We start from the raw sequence: 20,893 nt of genomic DNA on the forward strand, positions 1-20,893 counted from the left end.
ATACACACATCTTAGTGAATTTCTTACCAGAAAGATAGGAAAAATATTCAATCCTTTTCTTTAATTATTACCCATTTTTATAGTTAGTTGGTGTAAGGAAGGCTATGTTTTTTTTTTTTTTTGAGACGGAGTTTCGCTCTTGTTGCCCAGGCTGGAGTGCAATGGCGCGATCTCGGCTCACCGCAACCTCCGCCTCCTGGGTTCAGGCAATTCTCCTGCCTCAGCCTCCTGAGTAGCTGGGATTACAGGCACCCGCCACCATGCCCAGCTAATTTTTAGTATTTTTAGTAGAGACGGGGTTTCACCATGTTGACCAGGATGGTCTCGATCTCTTGACCTCGTGATCCACCCGCCTCGGCCTCCCAAAGTGCTGGGATTACAGGCTTGAGCCACCGCGCCCGGCAGGAAGGCTATGTTTTATCATTCATATCCTCCATACCTAATATGGGACATAGAAATAGTAGGCTCTCAAAAATTACTGGGTTATAATTTTAAAAAGAGGAAAATGTGGGGTTGAGACCTCTAAAAGACTTCACACAACTCTATTCATGTTCAAGGAAAAGCTCATGTGATTTTCTTTTTTTTTTTTTTTTTTGAGACGGAGTTTCGCTCTTGTTACCCAGGCTGGAGTGCAATGGCGCAATCTCGGCTCTCCGCAACCTCCGCCTCCTGGGTTCAGGCAATTCTCCTGCCTCAGCCTCCTGAGTAGCTGGGATTACAGGCACACGCCACCATGCCCAGCTATTTTTTTTGTATTTTTAGCAGAGATGGGGTTTCACCATGTTGACCAGGATGGTCTCGATCTCTTGACCTTGTGATCCACCCGCCTCGGCCTCCCAAAGTGCTGGGATTACAGGCTTGAGCCACCGCGCCCGGCCGTTTTTTTTTTTTTTTTTTTTTTTTTTGAGACAGAGTTTGCTCTTGTTGCCCAGACTGGAGTGCAATAACCCAATCTCGGCTCACTGTAACCTCTGACTCCCAAGTTCAAATTATTCTCCTGTCTCTGCCTCCTGAGTAGCAGAGATTATAGGCATGTGTCACCACGCCCGACTAATATTGTATTTTTAGTAGAAACAAGACTTCACCATGTTGGCCAGGCTGGTCTCGAACTCCTCACTTCAGGTGATCCACCCACCTAAGCCTCCCAAAGTGCTGGGATTACAGGAGTGAGCCACTACAAGTGTTTTTTTTTTTAAAGGTCTCTCAACACTATAATATCAAAGACTAACGAAATTTACATGCCACTAACCAACATAAAGCCAAGGCTACAAAATAAAAAAGCAGTACTAGTATAATTCCATACAAAGGAAAATAAACAAGGATATGGTACAAGAAAATATACCTTTTGTAAGGTGTAAAATCAAAATTTCAAAAACAAAAGAAGCCCCAAATAATCATGTTTTATTTGTATCTATCAGAGTCTTTCACAGGCATAGCCAGAATTTTCACATGTTGTAATCTTGGCATCCTGTGACTCCTACTGGGATTTCTGTGGTATCAGTCTAGTAAACAGGATCACAGACTGGTATAGCTCACATCCCCTGGTAGTTACACTAGAAATATGTTAGCAAAACCTCCAAATAGGGTCTGTAACCCTGGTGAGTTACCGTGGCCCTGAAAAATAAAGTCTACAAGAGAGGATCCGAAAAGGGTCCTGAGATGTCAATGTCTGCTGGGTCTTAGAGCTTCAGATAATAAGCAAAAAACATGTTTACAGAAACCAAAAACAAAGCTTATTTCTGCTGGCCTTGACTGATGCCAGAGCCAAAAGTCAAAGGTCTAAGACACTGAGAATGGCTGATATGGGTAAGGGTTCAAGATATCTTGGTAAGCGTTGAAGAGTAAAAAACACTTTGCAACACAGAAGCCATTAGATAAATTGAAGAAATCCTCTTGAAAATTCAAAAGGACCTAAATACCAGAAGGTCAGTGAGGCTGCAGGTTACAAACTTCCTAGGCCAAGGGTCGGTGGGAATGGGCATCAAGGTCATCACAAGGCACTGAGGATGTGATAGATGCACAGTAAACCCAGAGCTTCAGCAAACACTAGTCCTCTCCCCATGTGGTGGTCTCTCAACTGTCATATGCACATTGAACTGCCACTGCCTCTTGCCCTGCTTGGACAGGCTCACTATAACAAATCAGTGACATACCATACCCATCTTTGAAATGAGATTATTTCCTCTCACATTATACCCAAGAGAATGATGCATGCACATTTATACCCAAGAGAATGATGCATGCACGGAGTCCCGCCCTGTTGCCCAGGCTGAAGTACTGTGGCGCCATTTTAGCTCATTGCAACCGCTGCCTCCCAGGTTCAAGCGATTCTCCTACCTCAGCCTCCTAAGCAGTTGGGATTACAGGTATGCACCACCACACTTTGTATTTTCAGTAGAGACAGGGTTTCATCATGTTGGCCAGACTAGACTTGAACTCCTGACCTCAGGTGATCCGCCTGCCTCAGCCACCCAAAGAGCTAGGATTACAGGCATGAGCCACAGCATCTGGCCGCTGTATGTTTTTAAAACATTAGTGAAGACCAGATGTGATGGTAAATGTCTATATAATCGCAGCACTTTGGGAGGCCAATGCGGGTGGATCACGAGGTCGGAAGTTCAAGACCAGCCTGGCCAATATGGTAAAACACCTTCTCTACTAAAAATACAAAAATTAGCCAGGCGTGGTGGTAGGCACCTGTAATTCCAGCTACTGGAATGGCTTCGGCAAGAGAATTGCTTGAACCCAGGAGGTGGAGGCTGCAGTGAGCTGAGATCACACCATTGCACTCCGGCCTGGACAAAACAGCAAGACTCCATCTTGAAAAAATAAATAAAATTAAGTAACTTAGTGAATTATACCACTTTGCTGTTATGCTTCTGATTCTTTGTGTTAACTTGGGTTTTCAAAAGAATGCCTGAATTATGCCATGGCTAACAACTCAAGTATGTCTGAGTGTGAACTCTGGTGAGTAGGTGAATAGAATGGCCTTAAAGACAAGTCCATAACCTTGGAAGAGCCAACAGAGAAAGTAGTCTAGTTCTGTTTTATTCTTAAGGATGAATACATTCAAGCAAAAATAAGAGCCAATACTTCCCAGAAATGTTATATGCTTAAAATATTGAGAATGTCTTTTCAAAAACAAAAGCAATCTGCTGTAACAGGGCTGCAATAATAATGAAAAACAAATAAACAAAAAACAGACATGAGGAGATATTTACTGCACAATTTTCAAGAAAATCATTAAGTGCCAAAGAAGCAGTACAGCCATCCTAAATGTAGCTTGATTCCTTTTGTGTCTACTTGGCTCTTAGTTGCACACATCCAGGGGAAAGGAGCTGGTTCCATCCCATGTGGTAAGGACATAAACCTATATCAGAAGGATCCTAACAAGTGACAGAGTCCAACCCACACAATATCTGATGAAGGAAGATGCCCTCTACAACATTTCACTGGACATTGGCCACTGTGTTCACCCACCATGACAAAACCCACTGCTTTTTATAGATCGTTCTAGAAGGTTCTCTACGATCTACTTGCAACCAACCTTTCTAGCTTAGTGTTGGCCTCAAAACACTGAAGCCACAGGGAGGAAGACTCAGTGTTTTCTTTTTTTTTTTTTTTTTTTTTTTTTTGAGATGGAGTTTCGCTCCTGTTACCCAGGCTGGAGTGCAATGGCGCGATCTCGGCTCACCGCAACCTCCGCCTCCTGGGTTCAGGCAATTCTCCTGCCTCAGCCTCCCGAGTAGCTGGGATTACAGGCACGTGCCACCATGCCCAGCTAATTTTTTTTTGTATTTTTAGTAGAGACGGGGTTTCACTATGTTGACCAGGATGGTCTCGATCTCTTGACCTCGTGATCCACCCGCCTCGGCCTCCCAAAGTGCTGGGATTACAGGCTTGAGCCACCGCGCCCGGCCTTTTTTTTTTTTTTTTTTGAGACGGAGTTTCACTCTTGTTACCCAGGCTGGAGTGCAATGGCACGATCTCGGCTCACCGCAACCTCCGCCTCCTGGGTTCAGGCAATTCTCCTGCCTCAGCCTCCTGAGTAGCTGGGATTACAGGCACGTGCCACCATGCCCAGCTAATTTTTTGTATTTTTAGTAGAGACGGGGTTTCACCATGTTGACCAGGATGGTCTCGATCTCTTGACCTCGTGATCCACCCACCTTGGCCTCCCAAAGTGCTGGAATTACAGGCTTGAGCCACCGCGCCCGGCCCCTGCGCATTTTGGTAGACTGAATTCACATCATTCCATCATATCTAAGACATCCATAAATTTCCCTCCTTGCTTACCTATGACACCTATTAAAATAGAAATATGTAAATGCTGCATGTTTTCAGTAGAACTCGGAGGACTGTAAAGGATTTGGGGTTTTTTTAGCTGGAATATCTTCTTTTTTTTTTTTGAGACGGAGTCTCACTCTGTCACCCAGGTTGGAGTGCAATGTCAAGATCTCGGCTCACTGCAACCTCCATCTCCCAGGTTCAAGCAATTCTCTTGCCTCAGCCTCCTGAGTAGCTGGGATTACAGGTGTGTGCTACGCTGCTCAGCTAAATTTTTTTTGAATTTTTAGTAGAGATGGGGTTTCAACATCTTGGCCAGGCTGGTCTTGAACTCCTGACCTTACGATCCACCCGTCTCAGCCTCCCAAAGTGCTGGGATTACAAGCGTTAAGCCACTGTGCCCAACCTGGAATACCTTCTTAGGTATTAGTGAGGTTAAGTTTTCTGCTGCTTTCTATCTTTCGGATAAACTTTATTTAAGAAAAATGTGACTAACAAAACAGATGATTTTAAAAACTAACACAAAATGTACATCATCCTGTTTACCTATATAAAGCATAAAAGTACTCATGTATGTAAAAGAAAATATACCTTTTTTTGGGGCGGGGGGGGAAGACAGAGTCTCACTTTGTCACCCAGGTTGGCGTACAGTGGTATGATCTCAGCTCACTGCAACCTCTGCCTCCTGGGTTCAAGCAATTCTCTTTCCTCAGCATTCCATGTAGCTGAGACTGCAGGTGTGTACCTCCATGCGTGCCCGGCTAATTTTTGTAATTTTAGTAGAGATGGGGTTTGGCCATGCTGGCCAGGGTGGTCTCAAACACCTGACCTCAGGTAATCCATCCACCTCGGTCTCCAAAAGTGCTAGGATTACAGGCGTGTAAGTCACCACACCTGGCCACCAATTTGTTATAGTAGTTAGTTATCTCAACCTGGTGCAGCTGCCCACCTATGTAATCACAGCACTTTGGGAAGCTGAGAAAGGAAGACTGCTTGAGGCCAGGAGTTCCAGACCAGCCTGGGAAAAATACTAAGACACTGTCTTTAAACAAAAAAAGAAAAGAAAAGAAATCTCTGGGGAGAAAGGGGCAATGTGCTAAAGAAGAAGAGGACTACCATTTTTTACTAGCCTTTTTGCCATAAAAATGTTTTTGGGCTGGGTATGGTAGCTCAAGCCTGTAACCCCAGCACACTGGGAGGCTCAGGCAGGCAGATCACCTGAGGTCAGGAGTTTCAGACCAGCATGGCCAACATGGTGAAATCCTGTCTCTACTAAACTGGCAAAAATTAGCCAGACATGGTGGCACACACCTGTAATCCCAGTTACTCAGTAGGTTGAGGCAGGAGAAATATTTGAACCTGGAAGGCGGAGATTACAGTGAGCTTGAGATTGCACCACTGCACTCCAGCCTGGTTAACATAGTAAGACTCCATCTCAAAAAAAAAAAAAAAAAAAAAAAAAAAAAAAGTTTTGGGTATTTCTGGTGTAATTTTAAATATGAATAGTGACAAATATGACTATGCTTTGGTGAAATACTTTTTCAATATATATCACCCTAATAGTAAATAACCTGGCTGACCTTGAGATCACAGGTGGTGTTGAGCAGCAGATTGGAAGGCTTGAGGTCACGGTGCAGAACATTAGCTGAATGGATATATTTTAACCCTCTGAGGATCTGGTAAAGAAAATAGCAGATATGGTCGTTGCTGAGGTGTTGTGTCTTCAAGAGCTTGTAAAGATCTGTTTCCATGAGGTCCTGTACTATGTATCTGTTTGTACAGGTTAAGGTAAAACACCAATTAGCTGGTCATATTCAGCAAAGCATTGAAAACAAAAATGCATCCTCTCTTGACTCTTCCCAAACAGTCCATTATTACACTATGAGGCCCTTAAAGTAAAGAAGAAACTGAGGAAAACTTGGTTTCCTTCATGGAAGGAATCTAAAGTCCTTAACTCCATTTAGGTCCTGTGAGATGGCAGGCAGTATAGCATATCTGACTGACACAGCTATGGGCCTAGACTGAGATCCGACACTGGATGTTACGGAAATACTGGCCAATCTTAAAGTCTCAACCTAGACCGGGCGCGGTGGCTCACGCCTGTAATCCCAGCACTTTGGGAGGCTGAGGCGGGTGGATCACGAGGTCAAGAGATCAAGACCATCCTGGTCAACATGGTGAAACCCCGTCTCTACTAAAAATACAAAAATTAGCTGGGCATGGTGGCATGCGCCTGTTAATCCCAGCTACTCGGGAGACTGAGGCAGGAGAATTGCCTGAACCCAGGAGGCGGAGGTTGCGGTGAGCCGAGATCGCGCCATTGCACTCCAGTCTGGGTAACAAGAGTGAAACTCCGTCTCAAAAAAAAAAAAAAAAGTCTCAACCTCTTTGTTCTCTAAATTGTCCAAAAGCAGTGAAACCCCTCCAAGGTTTGTTGGAAACACTGGTGTCCTCTAAGTAGCACATATTCCCTCCTCTGTTTGGTTCAGTAACCTGTAGTGTTACTATTCTTTTCCTTCTTGTTCCTCCCCTCCTCTCCCCAGCTCCTCAAAAGCCAATCATAAAACTTCCAGAAATACAGGTCAAGAAACTAACTCTTACTAGTAAATCCAACCCTAAGTCTATTATCTTGGCTCTTCCATTACTGTTAAGATCCTAAATAGTGGGGTGTGGTGGCTCGCGCCTGTAATCCAAGCACCTTGGGAGGCCAAGGCACGTGGATCACCTGAGGTCAGGAGTTTGAGACCAGACTGGCCAACATAGTGAAACCCCATCTCTACTAAAAATATAAAAAATTTAGCCTGGCATGGTGGCAGGCACCTGTAATCACAGCTACTCAGGAGGCTAAGGAAGGAGAATTACTTGTACCCAGGAGGCAGAGGCTGCAGTGAGCAGAGACTACCCCATTGCACTCCAGCTTGGCAACAAGAGTGAAACTCTGTCTCCCCCCCCCCCCCAAAAAACCAAAAAGATCCTAAATAAACAAGACTATGGGCAAGTTGTGCTAAGAAAGAGTTTGTGCTAGTTTTGCTCCTTGTGCTTTCCTGCCTGTATCCAACCACCTAAAACTTCAGATATGGCTACTTTCTTTCTTACATAAATTAAATTATTAAAGCCTTTAGCCTTTAACGTCATCATATTATTTCATTAGCAGTGTTTCTGCATTTCTTTTATTCACTTCTGTGCAAATATAAATCTCTGTCTCCTATAGATTTATGCTAGACGCGGCACAGCAAGGGATTCAAATGAAACAAGATTTTAAAATCTGTCATATGAAAGAGGCTTATTTTCATAGCAAAAAGTAAAGCAGGACCAACAGGTGGTAGTGGCAGGAGGCATTTCATTTCAAATATCACTACAACTTATTAAGAGAGCTATTTAAAAATGGAAAGGGCTGCCTAGAGACAGTGTGAGCTGCCACGCCCTGGAGGAGCGGAATACAAATTGGGTAAGCTGGTAGGAGTGCTGTACTAGCCTATCCCTCTCCATTCTGGCAGATCCTCTTCTTATATAGAGTATACTTAACCTCTCTTATCTTTCTTTTTTTTTTCTGAGACGGGGTTTCGCTCCTGTTACCCAGGCTGGAGTGCAATGGCGAGATCTCGGCTCACTGCAACCTCCGCCTCCTGGGTTCAGGCAATTCTCCTGCCTCAGCCTCCCGAGTAGCTGGGATTACAGGCACACGCCACTATGCCCAGCTAATGTTTTGTATTTTTAGTAGAGACAGGGTTTCACTATGTTGACCAGAATGGTCTTGATCTCTTGACCTCGTGATCCACCCGCCTCGGCCTCCCAACGTGCTGGGATTACAGGCTTGAGCTACCACGCCCAGCTCCTCTCTTATCTTTCAAATGGAGCCTTTACCCAGGCAGCATCCTCTAGACCTGCTCAGTCTACATTTCTAAAGGTTGGTCAAAGCTAATGACATAATTTCAGAGCTCGGTCGACCTTAAAGATCATGACTATCAGCTCCTTCATTTTAAAGGTGAGGAAACTGAGACCTAAAGAGTTGGTGATCTGAGCCGGGTGCCGTGGCTCACGCCTGTAATCCCAGCTCTTTGGGAGGCCGAGGTGGGTGGAAAAAACATGATCAGAAATGGAGTTAACCAAGATTTTCCATAACTAGACTTAGGGAGTAAATGGCAAGCAGATCACGACTTTTCCTTTAGCATGTTTAATGCACTTTTCCTTTAAGTTCAGGAAATTTCAAATTCTGTTTACTCAACAAGGTTACCAAGCAGTGGAATTGGCTAGTTGCCCAAAAGGATACACATCTTTCATTTGCTCGATGGTCGGTGCTCGAATAATGTCATTGATTCCAATGATGTTCTCATGTCTGAAGCGCAGTAAGATTTTTATCTCCCTCAGGGTTCTCTGGCAGTAGGTCTGGTGCTCAAAGGGGCTGATTTTCTTGATAGCTACTCGAACTTTGTTGACATTATCATAAGCAGAGCTTAAAAAGAGAGAGACAGATGGCATTAAAAACAGCCCTCAGAATATCTGCAGAAAAAATGCAAATGGGTAAAGTGTTACATTTTTAACACTTCTTGTAAACACCTGTTTCACACCCATGAAGGTAGCATGTATATTATCACAAAAAAGACCTCAAGTTAGGGAGTATGAATGCAATTGACATGAGATAGCACCTAGTGACTCTCAAAATTAACCGCCCTGTTAGCTGTGTGGATGCCTATTTTCATAACCCAGAAACATGGGTTTTACCCAGAAATACACACAAAAAAGCATTTTCCCATTGTCTTAGCAACTGCATTCTGGTGAGAGTAACCACTTCTGCCTCCAAAACAACTTCCTACTGTTATATCAAATTTCTCTGATATAGAAGAAACATCCAAATAACCTACAACCATACATCTTTACCCCTACCAAAAACTGACCAAGAGAATGCTTTGATTACTTGTATTAACTTTGTTTATCTCACTTGTAAAATGACATGATCATTTTTTCCCCCCCAAAAACTGAATCAAGATGTTTGGGGAGTTTTGGCCGGGCATGGTGACTCATGCCTATAATCCCAGCACTTCAGGAAGCCGAGGAAGGAGGATCACAAGGTCAAGAGATTGAGACCATCCTGACCAACTTGGTGAAACCCTGTCTCTGCTAAAAATTCAAATATTAGCTGGGCATGGTGGCGCACGCCTGTAGTCCTAGCTGTCAGGAGGCTGAGGCAGGAGAATAGCTTGAACTCATGAGGCGGAGTTTGCAGTGAGCCAAGATTGCACCACTGCACTCCAGCCTGGTGACAGAGTGAGACTCCACCTCAAAAAACAAACAAACAACAAAAAAAAGTTTGGGTAGTTTTATAACAAAACCTAGAAAGTATTCTTCAAACAACACATTTGTAGCAATAACATGCAGCCCAGTTCTTTCCAAGTTGTCCTTAACGTCTGATATACCAGAATTCTAAGCAAAAGCAATAATAAAAATTGTATCTTCAATTTTATGATGAATTTGAATCTTGAGTATTTCTATCTTTATGATAAACATTCTATTAAAATTTGTGTATAAAAAAATTTGTGTATAAAAATGTTTCATATTAATAAATGTCAACTTTTGGCCCACTGACCAAAGCAATAAAATAATATTGACAGGCAATAAGACAACATTTCTTGTTTCCTTGAGGTAAAGGCTAGAAAACAGTAAAATAGCCTTATTCTAAAGCTTATGCTTCTAAGGCCGGGTGCAGTGGCTCACGCCTGCAATCCCAGCAGTTTGGAGGCTTAGGTGGACAGATAACTTGAAGACAGGAGTTTTGAGACCACCCTGGATAACATGGTGAAACCCTGCCTCTACAAAAAGTACAAAAAAAAATTAGCCAAATGTGTAATTCCAGCTACTCAGTAGGCTGAGGCACAACAATTGCTTGAATCTGGGAGGTGGAGGTGGCAGTGAGCCAAGATCGCACCACTGCATTCCAACCCGGGCGGCAGAGTGAGACTCTGCCTCTAAATTAAATAAATAAAAAATAATGTTTATGCTTCTATAATAATATTTTAACAGTCTACTTATCCTAAAAATTACTGATTTATTTGTCTGACTCTATGACAAGATAAGGCTCTGGAGAACTCTGTCTTACTCGGATCCAATTATCCTAAAACACCATTAACATGCAGCACACAGGTGGTCCAAAATGCTTTGAAATGAAATATATTTTGTAAGTAAAAGAATCACTACTCATCCCAGCACTTTGGGAGGCCGAGGCGGGTGGATCACGAGGTCGAGAGATCGAGACCATCCTGGTCAACATGGTGAAACCCCGTCTCTACTAAAAGTGCAAAAAAAAATTAGCTGGGCATGGTGGCACGTGCCTGTAATCCCAGCTACTCAGGAGGCTGAGGCAGGAGAATTGCCTGAGCCCAGGAGGCGGAGGTTGCGGTGAGCCAAGATCGCGCCATTGCACTCCAGCCTGGGTCACAAGGGCGAAACTCCGTCTCAAAAAAAAAAGAATCACTACTCAAATCTTACTTTGCTTTGGTTTGCTGCATGAGGCCTTTAGCCAGTGATTTTCAGTTAGACAGGCAAAAGCATATTATAATGATTTAACAAAATATATTTAAAAGCATATATAATATATAATAAACAAGCTTATTTAATATTGAGAATTTTTTAGAAATAAAAATTCTATTTTGGTAATTCAAATCATAGAACATGATTATGTTCAATAACAGCATAAATTAGTTACAAATACTGGTTTAAACCCAACATTATAATTTTCTACTGTTAATATTATAAATTTCTAGTGTTAACAGTCAAATGTGGCCATAATTTCTTCTGCAAAAATATAATTCAACAAAATTTTTGGAGAAAGGAGCTTATGGTCAGTAAGCCCCACTACTGTGTCAACACTCAGTGACAAATAACTAACTCCTCCTTTTAAGTGAGAAAACATGACATCATTCTCATCTGGTTCCACTTGAAAAAAAGGTGTGATCCTGTCCACGGAGTTTGGTCTGTTCCTTCTGCTCCGCTTAACCATTCTGCTGCCTTTTTTGTTTACATAACCTGTCTTTCATAGAACTGATGACAAAGACGGTTGCACTTTTCCATAACAATTCTCTACTTGCTAGTTTCTCCTTGGATTTCTTGGTTTTATTATATATATATATATATTTTAGACGGAGTTTCGCTCGTTACCCAGGCTGGAGTGCAATGGCGCGATCTCGGCTCTCCGCAACCTCCGCCTCCTGGGCTCAGGCAATTCTCCTGCCTCAGCCTCCTGAGTAGCTGGGATTACAGGCAGGCGCCACCATGCCCAGCTAGTTTTTTGTATTTTTAGTAGAGACGGGTTTCACCATGTTGACCAGGATGGTCTCGATCTCCTGACCTCATGATCCACCCGCCTTGGCCTCCCAAAGTGCTGGGATTACAGGTTTGAGCCACCACTCCCAGCCTTATTTTATATATTTTAATGTTGATACCTGGCAAGGAAGGCATACCACGAACTTTCAGGTGTCTCTGAATAGTTTATGTTTTAAAATAACTTGGACATTATCAACTATATCTTGTTTTACTCAATCCCTTTTGTCCCTAACTACCACCACACTGCAGCTTTTTGCTACAAGTGTGTCTCTTATCACAGGAATCCAAAGATGGTTCATTAAAAAGGAACATTAAAAAAGAAGACATAATGTTGAATAAACATGTTTCAAAAAAAGACACATTTAAAGACGCTGATCGCCGGGCGCGGTGGCTCAAGCCTGTAATCCCAGCACTTTGGGAGGCCGAGGCGGGTGGATCACGAGGTCGAAAGATCGAGACCATCCTGGTCAACACGGTGAAACCCCGTCTCTACTAAAAATACAATAAAACTAGCTGGGCATGGTGGCGCGTGCCTGTAATCCCGGATACTTAGGAGGCTGAGGCAGGAGAATTGCCTGAGACCAGGAGGCGGAGGTTGCGGTGAGCCGAGATCGTGCCATTGCACTCCAGCCTGGGTAACAAGAGCGAAACTCCGTCTCAAAAAAAAAAAAAAGACGCTGATCATCATGAATCATTAGAGAAATGCAAATCAAAACCACAATAAGCTATCAGCACACATCCATTGACTGCCACTATTAAAAACAAACGAACAGAAAACAGTAAGTGTTGGTGAGGATGTAGAGCAATTCGACCCTAGTACTCTACTAAGTACAATGGTGTAACTACTTTGAAATTCCTCAAAAAATTAAAAATAGAATTCCCAAATGGTCCAGTAATCCCACTTCTGTGCATATATGCAAAACAATTCAAAGCAGAATCTCTAAGAGCTATTGGCAGATTCATGTTCATTGCAGCATTATGCACAATACCCAAGATGTGGAAGCAACCCAAATGTCCACTGTGGAGGAACAGATAAAGAAAATGTAGCATATACAAAGAGTGGAATATTATTCAGCCTTTTTTTTTTCCTTTTTGAGATGGAGTTTCACTCTTGTCGACCAGGCTGGAGTGCAATGGTGCAATTTCAGCTCACTGCAACCTCCGCCTCCTGGGTTCAAGTGATTCTCCTGCCTCAACCTCCCAAGTAGTTGGGATTACAGGCCTGAGCCACCATGCCCGGCTAATTTTTGTATTTTTAGTAGAGATGGGGTTTCACCACATTGGCCAGGCTGTTCTTGAACTGACCTCAGGTGACCCACCCGCCTTGGCCTCCCAAAGTGCTGGGATTACAGGTGTGAGCACCATGCCTAGCCTATTCAGCCTTTGAAAAAACAAGGAAATTCAGTGCGTGCAGTGGCTCATGCCTTCCCAGCACTTTGGGAGGCTAAGGTAGGCAGATCACGAGGTGAGGAGTTGGAGACCATCCTGGCCAACATAGTGAAGCCCTGTCTCTACTAAAAATACAAAAAATTAGCCGAACATGGTTGCAAGCACCTGTAATCCCAACTACTAAGGAGGCTGAGGCAGGAAAATCACTTGAGCCGGGCACGGTGGCTCAAGCCTGTAATCCCAGCACTTTGGGAGGCCAAGGCTGGTGGATCAGGTCAAGAGATGGAGACTGTCCTGGTCAACATGGTGAAACCCCGTCTCTACTAAAAATACAAAAAATTAGCTGGGCATGGTGGCACGTGCCTATAATCCCAGCTACTCAGGAGGCTGAGGCAGGAGAATTGCCTGAACCCAGGAGGCGGAGGTTGCGGTGAGCCGAGATGGCGCCATTGCACTCCAGCCTGGGTAACAAGAGCGAAACTCCATCTAAAAAAAAAAAAAAAAAAAATCACTTGAACCCGGGAGTCGGAGGTTATAGTGAGCTGAGAGAGCGCCACTGCACTCCAGCCTCGCCTACAGTGTGAGACTCCACCTCAAAACAAAACAAAACACAAGAAAATTCAATTCAACATCCAAAAACCATGCCTGGCTAATTTTTTTAATTTAAAAACTTTTTTTGGTAGAGATGGGGGTCTCACTATGTTACCCAGGCTAGTCTCAAACTCCTGGCCTTAAGTGATACTCCCATCTCAGCCTCCCAAAGTGTTGGGTTTATAGGTGTCAGCCATTGTGCCAGGAGTGAATTAATATTCTTAAAATGTCCACATTACTCAAAGTGGTCTGCAGATTCAATGTAATCCCTATCAAAGTTCCAGTGACATTTTTCACAGAAACAGAGAAGCAACCCTTAAATTCATATATGAAACTACAAAAGACTCCATATAGCCAAAGCAATCTTGAGCAAGAACAAAGATGGAAGCGTCACATCTCCTGATTTCAAAATACACTATAAAGCTATAGCAACCAAAACAACATGACACTGTGGGGATAGGATGGAATGTGCAGATGATTTGTTACAGTATAAAGTTTCAGTTAACCAGGATGAGTAAGTTCTAGAGATCTATCCTACAGCATGGGGACTATAGTTAATAATAACGTATTACATACTTGCCAATTGCTAAAAGATTAGATCTTAAACATTCTAACTGCACAAAAGATAAGTATGTGAGATAACGGATATGTAGCTTGATTTACTCATTTCACAATATACACATATATCAAAACATCATATACACCATAAATATATACTAATTTTTTTTCTGCACCTCAGCTTCATACACTAATTTGCATTTGTCAATTATACCTTAATAAAGCTGGGTGGAGGCAGGGAATCAGCATGGTACTGGCATAAAATTAGACAAATAGACCAGAATACAGAGCCCAAACATGAAAAGATAGTCTGTTCAATAAATGGTGCTGGGAAAATTGGATATCTACATGCAAAAGAATAAAACTGATGGTTATTTCACACCTTATAAAAAAAAATCAAACCAAGACAGATAAAAGACAAAAAGTGTAAAACCTGAAATCATAAAACTACTAGAAGAAAATATGGGGGAAAGCTTCTTAACACTGGTCTGGGCAATTATTTTTTGGTTATGACCCCCAAGAAGCAAAAATAGACAAGCTGAATTTCATCAAACTAAAAAGCTTCTGTACAGCAAAAAAAGCAATCAACATAGTGAAGGGACAACCTACAGAATGAGAGAAAATATTTACAAACCACATATCTGATAAGGGGTTAATATTTAAAATATATAAGAAACTCAAAACAATTCAATTGCAAGAAACAAACAAAATATTTCAAAATGGGCAAAGGCCAGGTGCAGTGGCACCTGCCTGTAGTCCTAGCTATTCAGGAGGCTGAGGCAGGAAGACTGTTCGAGACCAAGAGTTCAAGATTAGCCTGGGTAACACAGAGAGACCCTGTCTCAAAATGGAAAGAAAGAAAGTAGGGATGGTGGGGAGAGGCGGCAAAGAAACTGAATAGCCATTTCTCAAAAGAAGGCATACATATGGCCAACAAGTATATGAAAAAAATGCTCAAAATCATTAATCAGAAAAATGCCAATCAAAACCAAAATGAGGTATCACCTCACAGCTATTACAATGGTCATTATTACTGGCTGGGCATGGTGGCTCATGCCTATAATCTCAGCACTTTGGGAGGCCCAGGCAGGCGGATCACCTGTGAGATCAGCCTGAACAACATGGTGAAACCTTGTCTCTTCTGAAAATATAAAAGATAGTCAGGCATGGTGGTGGGTACCTATAATACCAGATACTCAGGAGGCTGAGTCAACCCAAGAGGTGGAGGTTGCAGTGAGCCAAGATTGTGCCACTGCGCTCTAGCCTAGGCAACAAGAGCGAAACACTATCTCAAACAAAAACAAAAACAAAACAGAAATACATCTTAAATGTTCTTGCCCCCGGCCGGGCGCGGTGGCTCAAGCCTGTAATCCTAGCACTTTGGGAGGCCGAGGTGGGTGGATCACGAGGTCGAGAGATCGAGACCATCCTCGTCAACATGGTGAAACCCCGTCTCTACTAAAAATACAAAAAATTAGCTGGGCATGGTGGCACGTGCCTGTAATCCCAGCTACTCAGGAGGCTGAGGCAGGAGAATTGCCTGAACCCAGGAGGCGGAGGTTGCGGTGAGCCGAGATCGCGCCATTGCACTCCAGCCTGGGTAACAAGAGCGAAACTCCGCCTCAAAAAAAAAAAAAAAAAAAAAAAAAAAAAAATGTTCTTGCCCCCACACCACCACACACATAAACGAAACTAAGTGATAGGTATCTTAATTAGCTATACTGTCGGGATCATTTCGGATGGTATACATTTATCAAAACATCACACTGTACACAATATATACAACTTTTGTCAATTATGCCCCAATAAAAGTAGGGGAGAAAAAACCAAAAAGGTCATTCTATATCACATGCTGTAACATGGATGAACCTTGAGAACATTGTATCAACAGAAATAAGACAAATACTATATGATTTCACCTTTATAAGTTATCTAATATTAACAAACTCATAGAATCAGAAAGGTGAACAGTGGTTACAAAGGGCTGAGGAGAGGAAGAAACTGGGAGATGTGTTCAAGGAGTACAGATTTTCAATTTTCCAAGATGAAAAAGTTCTGTATCTGTTGCACAACAATGTGAATATATTTAACACTACTGAACCTACTTAAAAATGGTTAAGATGGCAAATTTTATGTTTTTTACTATAATTAACCAAATTTTTTTTTTTTTTTTTTTTTTTTTGTAATGAGATGAAGTCTCACTATGCTGCCCAGAGTAGTCCTGAACTCCCAAGCTCACTGTCTCTGGCTTCTGAGTAGTTGGGATTACAGGCACATGCCATGGCACCCAGTTTAAAAAAAAAAAATTTTTAACGGGGGATGAGACATGTTAAAGAGAGAAAAAATTAAATATTTCTTTTCTTTCTTTCTTTTTTTTTTGAGATGGGATCTCTCTGTCACCCATGCTAGAGTGCAGTGGCACAATCGCGGCTCACTGCAGCCCCAGCCTCTAGAGTAGCAGGGACGACAGGCAAGTACCACCACAGCTGGCTAATTAAAAAAATTTTTTTTGTACAGACAGGGATCTACAATGTTGCCCAGGCTGATCTCAAACTCCTGAACTCAACTGATCCTCTTGCCTTGGCCTCTCAAAGTGCTAGGATTACAGGCACTACGCCTAGCCGATACAACCACTACGCCTAGCCAATAAAGGGGGAAACTTTAATCCAGCATTGGGTTAGTACTTTCTTTATCCAGCATTGGGTTAGTACCTTCTATATATCAAGAACTATTCTAACATTATAACATTAGCATGCAAGGATTATAAATAATACTCTGCCCTTGAGGAGCCCAAGATATTGAGAGTGTCTAGTCATTTTAAATGGACGTAACCTCAAGTCCTAGATGAATTCTATCCTAAGATCCATGAATCATGGGGAATTAGAGGGCATTAAGGTCGAAAGTGAGCGCACACCCATCTCAAGTCTCAAAACAGATGGATTCCTGCTATTTAATAAAAGGAAACAAGATTCCTGCTATTTGATAATAAAAGGAAATGAACTATTAATATATGCAACACAGATGAACCTCAAATAATTATGGTGAGTGAAGCCAGACAAAAAGAAAAGGACTTCTATTTACAGAAAATACAAAGTAATCCTGGGATTACTTTGGATTTACCCCCAGGGTTGCCTGGGAATGGGAGGAAGAAGATTACAAATGAAAACCAGGTAACTTTTCGAGACAATAAGTATGTTACTTACCCTAATTTTGTTGATGGCTTCATGGGTGTATAATGTATTAAAACTTACCCAACGTTATACTTTAAATGTGTGCAATATTGTGTATATCACTTACTTCTTAGTTAAGCAATTAAAAAAAAAAAAACAGTTCTCTGGCCACATGTCCATTCCAGTGCTGGCGCAAGTGGGAAACAGATTCTAGAAGTGTACTGATCAATAAATGTGGAAGAAGCCCATGAAATTCTGGGGTACATTATTCACTTAGGGAAGAAAAGGGAACCAGCATGAGTCAATTATGAACAAGTCATGGTAAACTAGCTTCATTTCCTGTTTTGATAGGGTTACCACAACAACACAAAGTGAAGACAGAGCTTTTGGTGAATTCAAGTCACGCTTGTCAAGCACTTCCCATCTGTGAGGCTTCATGTTAGGACTGGTGGAAAAAACAAGTAATGATCCTGCTCTTAATGCAATTTTGTGAGGAAAGGAGACCAGAACACAGAATATAGCTGGGTGTGGTGGCAGGTGCCTGTAATCCCAGCTACTTGGGAGGCTGAGGCATGAGAATTGCCTGAACCCAGGAGGTGAAGGTTGCAGTGAGCTGATATCGCACCATTGCACTCCAGCCTGGGCAACGAGTGAAACTCTGTCTCAAAAAAACAACACAAACAAACAAAAAAAAATTGATAAACATTCAGACAGAGATGAAAACTAAATTCTACACAGTAATCATTTATGCAGGGCTGGGCGCCGTGGCTCACGCCTGTAATCCCAGCACTTTGGGAGGCCGAGGCGGGTGGATCACGAGGTCAAGAGATCGAGACCATCCTGGTCAACACGGTTAAACTCCGTCTCTACTAAAAATACAAAAAATTAGCTGGGCATGGTGGCGCATGCCTGTAATCCCAGCTACTCAGGAGGCTGAGGCAGGAGAATTGCCTGAACCCAGGAGGCGGAGGTTGTGGTGAGCCAAGATTGCGCCATTGCACTCCAGCCTGGGTAACAAGAGCGAAACTCTGTCTCAAAAAAATTTTAAAAAATTAAAAATAAAAAAATCATTTATGCATTCACTTTACATTCAACTCGCTTACACTAATAATACTGCTTTTCCTTAGTTTGTAGATGTATATAACTCAATATGTCTACAATTTATTGGGAACCAGGTAATGATGGTATTGAAAAGAAGTTATGAACAATTCTTATTTAACAATACCTACAATTTATTGAGTGTTTATTATGGATAAGCTATGCTCTATGTTAGTATCTGTGGATCTAAGAAAGTGGTATTTAATGATGTCTTAAAAAGCAGACAGGATTGCTGGGCGCGGTGGCTCCAGCCTGTAATCCCAGCACTTTGGGAGGCCGAGGCGAGTGGATCATGAGGTCAAGAGATCGAGACCATCCTGGTCAACATGGTGAAACCCCGTCTCTACTAAAAAATATAAAAAATTAGCTGGGCATGGTGGTGCGTGCCTGTAATCCCAGCTACTCAGGAGGCTGAGGCAGGAGAATTGCTTGAACCCAGGAGGCGGAGGTTGCGGTGAGCCGAGATCACGCCATTGCACTCCAGCCTGGGTAACAAGAGTGAAACTCCGTCTCAAAAAAAAAAAAAAAAAAAAAAAAAAAAAGCAGGCAGGATTTTAATAGGCAGCACATGAGAAAGGCACTTAAGAAAGAAGGAGCTGGCCAGGCACGGTGGCTCAAGCCTGCAATCCCAGCACTTTGGGAGGCCAAGGCAGGTGGATGATGAGGTCGAGAGATCGAGACCATCCTGGTCAACATGGTAAAACCCTGTCTCTACTAAAAATACAAAAAATTAGCTGGGCATGGTGGCGCGTGCCTGTAATCCCAGCTACTCAGGAGGCTGAGGCAGGAGAATTGCCTGAACCCAGGAGGCGGAGGTTGCGGTGAGCCGAGATCGCGCCATTGCACTCCAGCCTGGGTAACAAGAGCAAAACTCCGTCTCAAAAAAAAAAAAAAAAAGAAGGCCAGAGAAAAAGAGGGGAGACATGAGAGAGAGAGAGAGAGAGAGAGAGAGAGAGAGAGAGAGAGAGAGAGAAACAAAGAGTAGCACAATCAAAAACACAGGTATAGAAATGACTGAAGTCTGGGTGCGGTGGCTCACTTCTAGTACTTTGGAAGGCTGAGATGTCTGGATCACCTGAGGTCTGGCATTTGAGACCAGCCTGATCAACATGGCGAAATCCTGTCTACTAAAAATACAACAATTAGCCAGGCATAGTGGCAGGCGCCTATAGTCCCAGCTACTCAGGAGGCTGAGGCAAGAGAATTGCTTGAACCCAGGAAGTAGAGGCTGCAGTGAGCTTAGATAGTGCCACTGCACTCTAGCCACGGTGACAGAGGGAGACTCTGTCTCAAAAAGGGGGGTGGGGAGCGCTAAAGAGGCTAAAACTAGACATAAGGAGACCAATTACAATTCTTGAAATAGCTAGACCCACCAGCACTTTGAAATTACAGTGGTTGTTAGACCTGCTGCCAGATCTTGCTATTTAAGGCATTACTAACGAAGCACATATAAAGACTTGTTAATATTTCAAAGGTGATATTTCAGTATGACTGATTTCCTTTGTAATCTCATTTTATTTTATTCATTTAAAATATTAATCTCAAAAGGCACCAAAAGTTTCACAAACCACCTAAAGGATTCATGGCATTTAAACAAAAAACGAATTATTATTATAAGGGCAATTTACAGATTCAGTGGAAATGGCAGACACAGGAAACTAGTACAGGAGTTTGTATTCAAGAGAAAAAATGTCTTTTGGGATCTTAAAGGATGCGCATTATCAAATAAATAATCACCTACATTATGTAAAGCACTGTAGATAAAACAGTAAAAATAGAAAGCTCTCTGCCTTCATACATCTTATGTGAGAGGAGACAAAAAGACATAAAGGATGGGCCAGGTGGCACACGCCTGTAATCACAGCACTTTGGGAGGCTGAGGTGGGTGGATCACCTGAGGTCAGGAGTTCGAGACCAGTCTGGCCAATATGGTGAAACCCCATCTCTACTAAAAATAAAAAAATCAGCTGGGCATGGTGGTGGGTGCCTGTGATCCCATCTACACAGGAGGCTGAGGCAGAATCCTTTGAACCCGGGAGGCGAAGACTGTGGTTGCAGTGAGCAGAGATTGTGCCAGTGCACTCCAGCCTTGGCGACAGGACAAGACTCTGTTTTTTAAACAAACAAACAAAAAAATTAGAAGTTTAGGATGGCTCTTCTCTAAGGAAGTTAGGGAAGCATTTAAACAGGGAACTGAAGGTTGAGCCGGAATTAGCCAGGTTGCCAGGTGGCAAAGAAGGCAAGTGTTCTACAAGCAGGGAGAGAGTAGGCCAGAATACTTGTGGACCCCTAAGAAGGCCACTGTGGCTACAGTGTACCAAGCAGAGAGAATATGGCTCATGATGAGGCAGAACAAACAGGCAGTGACCAGGCAGGTATGGTAAGGATTTAAGATTTATCTTTTAAGTGCACTTCCACTTTAAGCTGGGGAATCAAGTATCCAACTTCTATTTTGTAAAAGATCTCTCCAGATAAGAGAAAAA

At 42.6% G+C, this 20,893-nt stretch overlaps 1 protein-coding gene across 2 annotated transcripts in view; it reads right to left on the reverse strand.

The window, feature by feature from the left end:
- The window catches only part of MAPK1 (mitogen-activated protein kinase 1), a 105,658-nt gene that overhangs the window by 37,987 nt on the left and 46,778 nt on the right, over positions 1–20,893 (reverse strand). For both annotated transcript variants that reach the window (XM_039462362.2, XM_074390883.1), the window contains exons 2-3: positions 8,558–8,740; positions 5,868–6,057 (exon numbers count right to left, since the gene is read on the reverse strand). In XM_039462362.2, the coding sequence (XP_039318296.1) occupies positions 5,868–6,057; positions 8,558–8,740 (373 nt within the window). The remainder of the gene's footprint in view (positions 1–5,867; positions 6,058–8,557; positions 8,741–20,893) is intronic.

This window comes from Saimiri boliviensis, chromosome 21 (genome assembly GCF_048565385.1).
Source record: "Saimiri boliviensis isolate mSaiBol1 chromosome 21, mSaiBol1.pri, whole genome shotgun sequence".
Classification (NCBI taxonomy): Eukaryota; Metazoa; Chordata; class Mammalia; order Primates; family Cebidae; genus Saimiri; species Saimiri boliviensis.